A 7,548-nucleotide genomic window follows, 5' to 3' on the forward strand; every position below is an offset into this window, starting at 1 on the left:
CTTTCGAAACCCTAAGACCCTAGGGAGCAGTTCACCTCTGACAAATGGGGTCCCATGAGCCAGAACCAAGTAGACAGCCCATCCGTGAGCAGCAGCAACAACAAAGTGCAGTGACTAGCACTCAGGAGAGGTTTAGGACATGGTATCTGCTCTTACTACTCCTATTCCTATTATCTTTATGGGAGAAGGTGATGCTCAGCTCTGGAGTTCACTCGAGATTGGTTACGTAGGTTGCCTTCATTGTCCATATCCCTAAGTACCCTCCATGGCCTGGTTAGCTTGGCTTTTATCTGCTTCATTCTTGAGCCTGATGACCTCAAGATCATCATTTTTAATATGCCAGAGATATTAAAAAATAGTTTCCCCTTTCACCTGCACACTGCTTGTGCACACCTCACTTACCAGACGTAACGTCAGCGTCAGCGTCAGCGAGCCTGTGTGGTGCTCTCGGTTTTGTGTTTTATTTAAGGGAAGGCAGTGCTCCTTCTATTTATTATTTCCCTCTAATGGTTTTAAGAATCGATTTGATGCACTGAACACTAGTGACCGAAGACCAGACAAAATATAGGGTGGTATCAAAGACATCATACATGGAGAAACCAAAAAGTCATTAAAAAGAAAGAAAAGATCATAATGGAGTCCGAAGAGACTCTGAAACTTGCTCTTGAGTGTAGAATCGCTAAAATGGAGGGAGAAATGGTGATGTGGAAAAGCAGAACAGATGATCTCAGAGGGCAGCTTGAGAAGACAAAGTAGTATAATGAAATGTACAAATACCTTGAGATAGAAAACGAAGCTGAAAGAACTGAAGAAAACATTCAAGCCTCACGTTGCAATATTGAAGGATTCAACTTAACAACAACAACATAGGTAAGATATTGAATGATGCAGGAGGCATCAAAAGAATATGGAAGAAATACAGATTTACTGTACCCAAAAGAATTGGTTGACATTCACCCATTTTCAGGAGGCAGAATATGATCAAGAATCAATGGTGAGGTTTGCTGACCCATGTAGGTGGAGCTGCCTACCTTTGGGCTGAAGCTAATGGAAGATTGGAATTCCCTTTGGGAATTTATCAAAGTGCTAAAGAAGCTTTGTAACACTGCCTTAGCAGGCAAAGGCCAAGGGCCATGTTGCTGAGAGGCTGAAGACCAAAAGAGACATGTTGTTGTTGTTGTTAAGTGCCATCGAGTCAGTTCCGACCCATAGCGACCCTGTATAGGGTTTCCGAGGGTGTAAATCTTTCCGGGAGTAGAAAGCCTCATCTTTCTCCCGCGGTGCAGCTGGTAGTTTCAAACCGCTGACATACCTCACCAATAATTTTATCCTGAACATTTCTGATCCTGAATTATAACCTGTTAACACCCCCCAATAAACCTATAATTGTGAAGAAAAAAAAAAAAAACAGAAGAAGAAGAAAAATTAATGGTATTGAAGGAAGAAGTCCAAGGTGCACTGAAGACATTGACAAATCTGAAGGCATTGACAAATCTGAAGACATTGACAAAAAACAAGACTCCAGGAACTGACAGAATACAAATTGAAATATTTCAACAAACTAATGAAGCACTAGAGGTGTTCACCGTTTTTGCCAAGAAATTTGGAAGACAGCTACCTGGACAACCAGTTGGAAGAAATCGATATTCATTTCCATTCCAAAGGCGATCCAACAGAATGTGGAAATTATCCAACAATATGGCTGCATATGATAGGCACTGGACTGTGAATCACAAGGTCCACAGTCTGAGCCCACCAGCCATCTCCACAGGAGAAAGATGAGGCTTCCTGCTCCTGCAAAAATGTAAACCTTGGAAACCCCATACAGGCTTGCTATGAACAGGAACCGGCTAGACAGCACTTAACAACAACATCATTAATATCACACGCAAGTAAAATTTTGTTGAAGATAATTCAAAAATGCTTGCAGCAATACATCAACAGGGGACTTCGGGAAACCCAAATTATATTCAGAAGAGGAGTGAAGCTAAGAATAGCACTGTGGACATTAGATAAATCTTGGCTAAAAGAAGGGAATAACAGAAAGACGTTTATCTGTGTTCCATTGACTATGCAAAGGTTATGTGTGGATCATAGCAAACTATGCATAACAAATTATGGATAACATTTCAAAGAATGAGAATTCCAGCACACTTAACTGTGCTCCTGTGGAAACTGTACATAGACCAAGAGGCAGTCATTCAAACAGAACAAGTGGGTACTGAAATAGTTTAAAATCAGGAAAGGTGTGTGTCCAGGCTGTATCCTTTCACCATGCTTAGTCTGTATGCTGAGCACATAATTGGAAAAGCTCAATTATATGAAGAACTTGAGGTGATTGAAAACACCCTAGCTTGAGTCAGGTGTCAATTAGTCCTCAGTGTGATATCTATGTTTTTTAACACTTTTAAGAGGTCTTTTGCAGCAGATTTGGCCAGGATTGGAGGAAGTTTCCTAATAACCTGTGATATGCAGATGGCACAAGCTTGTTTGCTGAAAGTAAAGAGGACTTGAATCACTTACTGATGAAAATCAAAGACTACAGCCTTCAGAATTCTCCTGAAGAGAATTAAAAAATGGTTATTGTAGTCCATCAGCAGGGAGCTGCCAGAAAGTCAAGCTGATTCAGAAGTTGTGAAATGAAGGATATCATTGCTGATGTCAGATGGATCTTGCCTGAAAGAAGAGACTGCCAGAAAGAGGTTTACCTGTGTTTCATTGACCATGCTAAGGCATTCAACTGTGTGGATCATAACAGACTATGGAATAACATTTTGAAGAGTGGGAATTCCAGAACACTTGATTGTGTTCATGTAGGACCTCTACGTAAATTAGGAGGCAGTCACTGGAATAGAACAAGGGGATATTGAACGGTTTAAAATCAGGAAAGGTGTGCATCAGGGCTGTAGCTTTTCACCACACATATTCAATCTATATGCTGAGCAAATAATTCTAGAAGCTAGACTATATGAAGAAGAATGAGGCATCAAGATTGGAGGCTCATTATCAATCGTCTATATGCAAATGACACAATCTTACTTGCTGGAAGCAGAGATCAAAGACTACAGCCTTCAGTATAGATTGTGCGTCATTGTAAACAAAGCAGAAATTCTCACAACTGAACCAATAAATAGCAACATGATAAATGGATAAAGATTGAAGTTGTTAAAGATTTCATTTTACGTGGATCCGTAATCAGCGCTCATGGAACCTGAAGTCAAAAAATCAGATGACACATTGCATTGGCCAAATCTGCTGTAAAAGACCTCTTTAGAGTGTTCAAGAACAAGATGGTACTTTGAAGAGTAATTTGCACCTGAGCCAAGATATGATACTTTCAATCACCTCATATCATGTGGGAGTCCTGGTGTGGCGCTGTGCGTTAATGTGCCAGACTGCAAAGCTGTTTGAACTTCAAGGTCGGTGGTTCAAGCTTACCAGCTGCTCCTCGGAAACCCTATACAAGGTCACTATGGGTTGGAATTGACTCAAAGGCACTTAACCACAACAATATATGCATGTGTGTGGAGTCCTGGTGTGGGGCTGTGGGTTGATGCACTGAACTGTAAAGTTGGTTTGATCCACAAGGTCGGTGGTTCAAACTCACCAGCTGCTCCTTGGAAACCCTATACAGGGTCTTTGTGGGTCAGAACCGATTTGATGGCCCTTAACAACAACACCAACATATGCATATGTAAGTTGGACAACAAATAAGAAGACTGTAGAAGAATTGTTGCATTTCAATGATGTTGGCATAGTATGTGGCACTGTGGGCTAATGCGTCAGACTGCAAAGTAGCTTGAACTGCAAGGTCGATGGTTCAAGCTCACCAGCTGCTCCTTGGAAACCATATACAGGGTCACTATGGGTCAGAATCGACCCGACGGCACTTAGCAACATGTCATAAGAATTAACTAATCTGTTTGGGGAGACGTACAGCTGGGTTGTTCCTTGGATGTGACAACATGTCTAAAGTCTTAGGTAGTTAAGACATTTTGTCAGAAGGGATCAGTCCCTGGAAAAGGACATCATGCTTAGGAAACTCGAGGGTCAATGAAAAAGAGGCAGACCTTCAACCAGATAGATTGGCGCATGGTAGCAACAATGAGCTCAAACATAACAACCGTTGTGGGGATGGCGCAGTGTTTTGTTCTGCTGTACACAGAGTCACTACGTGTTGGAACTGACTAGATGGCAGCTAACAACAATGGTTGTAAAGACTCCAGCCCTCCCAAGTAAATGCGCTTCAGGACCCCAGTCCTTGAAGTGCCTCCTCCTGCCCCATCTCCTTATTTTGCAAAATAAATATTTCAGTTCTTCATTCACAGATTGAGATTAGATTCAGAATCTAATATGTGCCTAACAGTATTCTAGGAACTGGACACAAATCCCTACCTGTGTGGAGCTCACTATATAGTGATCAACCATTCATTCAAAAAAGGTTCCCCAGGTCCCTGCCATATGTTTTTACATAGGGTTCAGGGAGGCCATCTCTGATCCCCATGGGGCCCACTCTGCCTTACATGCACTGAGGCCAATCCTAGTTAAACAATTACCCATGTGTCTATGTGTTTAACGCCAATCCCTTACATGGTCTATCAACTCTCCCAAAATTGACTATGGTCTCCTCAGCTCTGGGTCCCAAGGGTCTGACCAGTAATAGGCTCAATCAGTGTTAATGGTGGATGACTCAAAGTGAACTAACAAGCTCCCTAAAAGAGACTGAGAGTGTCTTGTGTGGCCCTCACGTACTATCCATTGATGTGGGGATTTGGGGCTACATGTGAGGGTGTTGGCTCTGCTGCTGGGAGTTTGTCCCAGCCACCACGCTGAGGTTTCCTCCCTGTCTCCTTCCTCACAGAGACTGGCCTATGGCCTCACACCGGAGAATGAGCACCACCTAGTGGCCCAGAAGGATGTCAGGCAATTCCAGGTGGGTGCGGTACCACTCAGGGTCAACCACAGATAGAACATCTGGGCAGCCTCTGGCTGTAGCTCCTGTGGTGTGGGGTTGGATGTGGTGTTGGAGACAGAAGAGGGAGCTCATCCTTTTCTTCTTCCCAGCCTCTGCCTGTCCTTGTGCTTCCTGCCCTTGGTCTGACAGAGTGGGAGCCTGAGGAAAGGGAGAAAGGGGTTGGTGGGACCCAGAGGGCAGTCTGGGACAAGAAAGCAGCTGGAGTGTGGCTCTTCCCACATCCTGATTGTGTCACTTTGGGAACTTTGGGATAGTCACTCCATTGCTTTGGGTGCCTATGCCTCAGTTTCCTCATTTTTGAAATAAGGAGATATTAGCCCCCTTAATGACTTCCCAAAATGCAGTGTGTGGCACTCTGGGATGAATATTGGGCTGCTAACCTTAGGCGGTCTGCTCCCGTAAAGATTTACAGCCTTGGAAACCCTGTACAGGGTCACTATGGATTGGAATCGACTCGACAGCACTTAACAACAACAACCTTAAGATCCAATATTTATTCCAGAGTGCCACACACTGCATTTTGGGAAGTCAGTGGGCTGCTAACCTTAAGATCGGAGTCCTGGTGTGGCGCTGTGGGTTAATGTGCCAGACTGCAAAGTCATTTAAACCACAAGGTCGGTGGTTCAAGCTCACCACCTGCTCCTTGGAAACCCTATACAGGGTCACTACGGGTCTGAATTGACTCAATGGCACTTAACTACTACAACAACCTTAGGATCAGTGGGAGAAAAATGAGGCTGTCTTCTCCCATAAAGATTTGTAGTCTCGGAAACCCAATATAGGGTCACTATGAGATGGAATCAACTCATTGCCAGGGGTTCCTCCCCTGCTCCTTAACCCTCTCCCCCATGTCATCGGGAGAACACTGGTACTTAGCAAGATGCTGCTGGGTTCACGTGGCTTGTAGGGGACCATGTTAGGACTTGAACCCAGATTCTGTGATGTCAAATGCCCGATCTTCCCAACAACTCTGTTCTACTCCTGTGGAGAGTCACCAGACCAGGCTGAGAGCTTCTTCTCTTGAAGGAAATTCTGCAGCTACACCTGAGGCCCACCTTTTTACCAGGGGTGGGGTGTGGCATAAGAGGGTCCTGGTGAGCCCCTTGTCTCAGACTCGCTGTGTGACTTTGGAAGACTCCTTTGCTATTTTTGGGTCTCATTGACAATTAGGGAACTAATCTGTGGTTCTGAGGTCTGTGAAATCAGCTGTTAAGAGTCTGGTTTCTCTGCCTGCTCTTTGCTTCCAGCTGACCCTCTCCAATGGCTCTGGGTCCCTCTGTCCACCACACCATCTCATAACTAGTCCCTATCTTTCTCTGCAGCTACAACACTGGTTGGCCATCTGAACCTGGCCCCGAGGAGGAACCCCACCTGCCAAAGTCCGGGTCAAGACTACGGCTTCATGGTCACCTGGACTCCATCTTGGGATTCCTCTCCTAGAAATTTTCCTTCCAATCCCCTCTCCCACTTTCCTCAGTTACCAATGACTCCGTGGCTGGTTTTCGTTTGCCTTCTGTCATCTGGCTGTGAGCTCAGAGAGTAAGCCTCAAAGAAGGAGAAGACAGGAGGGAAGAAAGCAGTGAAATCTGTTAAAACTCTGTTGTTGGGGGAGGGGAGTCTCCACCACTTTGAACTAGCCCAAATTACGTCAGTGGCCACACATCTTCCTTTCGTGACTTGGGCAGATTTCCCCACCACAATTGCTTGTTTGGGTTCAGAGAGGAAATTCTCAGTCCACTGTATCAAAGAGAGGACCATACTTTTGGTCAGACATCCAAAAATAAAAAATCAAACCACCCAACCCAAAACCCAGCTGTATCTGGGGGAGAGGTGCATAGCCCCCCTCTCTCTCTCACCGCCCCCAGTTCGCTCTCTGGTGTCTGTGTTTTGGCCGGGGGGGGCTGGATTTCCTTGGCCCTGAAACCATGTGTATAGTTAGGCCCTTTTGGGGATTGTGAGCAGAAATCTTAGTAATCAGTTTTCACTCTGGCTAATCTTAGTTCGATTTGTTTGTGTTCCTGGCCATTTTGGTGTTGAGAAGAGGAATGTAGGTGAGCCACAGTGTTTGCATTCTATGGAGACCTCTAGGTCAGACAAACTGGTAGACATGTAGGTGAGTCACGTCTGCTGAGACCACGTTGTGGTCTTCCACACACCTTCCTGGGGAACTTGGGGCAGGGCTTAGTGAGGACAGGTGTATTGATCATGGGGTTTCCTGCTGTACTGAGAGGGTTGAGTGGGAGCCCAGGCCAGCCTGGCAGTCAGTTGTGTTTATTTGTTATTCAGGGACCCGTGAAAAGCCTTTCCCTGGGATCCCATTCAGCATGGTTCCGGGGTCTTTAGTAGTGGGGAGTTGGCCTTGAAGGCTTCCTTTGTCTCTCTTTGTGGATTCGACGTGGTAACTTTGAGAGTGGGGCAGAACCAGCACGAAGTTCCTCTGTGTTGAGGGAGAACATTCTGAGGTGATGGAGCATTTAGAACATTTCTAGGTTTAGAACATTTCTAGAATTGTTGTTAAGTGCTGTCGAGTTGGTTTCTCCTCATAGCGACCTGGTATAGGGTTTCCAAGGAGC

General features: G+C 45.0%; 1 protein-coding gene across 1 annotated transcript in view; it reads left to right on the plus strand.

Moving 5' to 3' along the window:
• The window catches only part of SLC6A2 (solute carrier family 6 (neurotransmitter transporter), member 2), a 52,845-nt gene extending 46,481 nt beyond the window's left edge, over window positions 1-6,364 (plus strand). The window contains exons 14-15 of the mRNA XM_006863527.1: window positions 4,862-4,933; window positions 6,298-6,364. Of these exons, the coding sequence (XP_006863589.1) occupies window positions 4,862-4,933; window positions 6,298-6,321 (96 nt within the window). The 3' untranslated portion in view covers window positions 6,322-6,364. The remainder of the gene's footprint in view (window positions 1-4,861; window positions 4,934-6,297) is intronic.
• The last annotated feature ends 1,184 nt before the right edge of the window (window positions 6,365-7,548 follow it).

This window comes from Chrysochloris asiatica, unplaced genomic scaffold (genome assembly GCF_000296735.1).
Source record: "Chrysochloris asiatica unplaced genomic scaffold, ChrAsi1.0 scaffold00055, whole genome shotgun sequence".
Taxonomy (NCBI): domain Eukaryota; kingdom Metazoa; phylum Chordata; class Mammalia; order Afrosoricida; family Chrysochloridae; genus Chrysochloris; species Chrysochloris asiatica.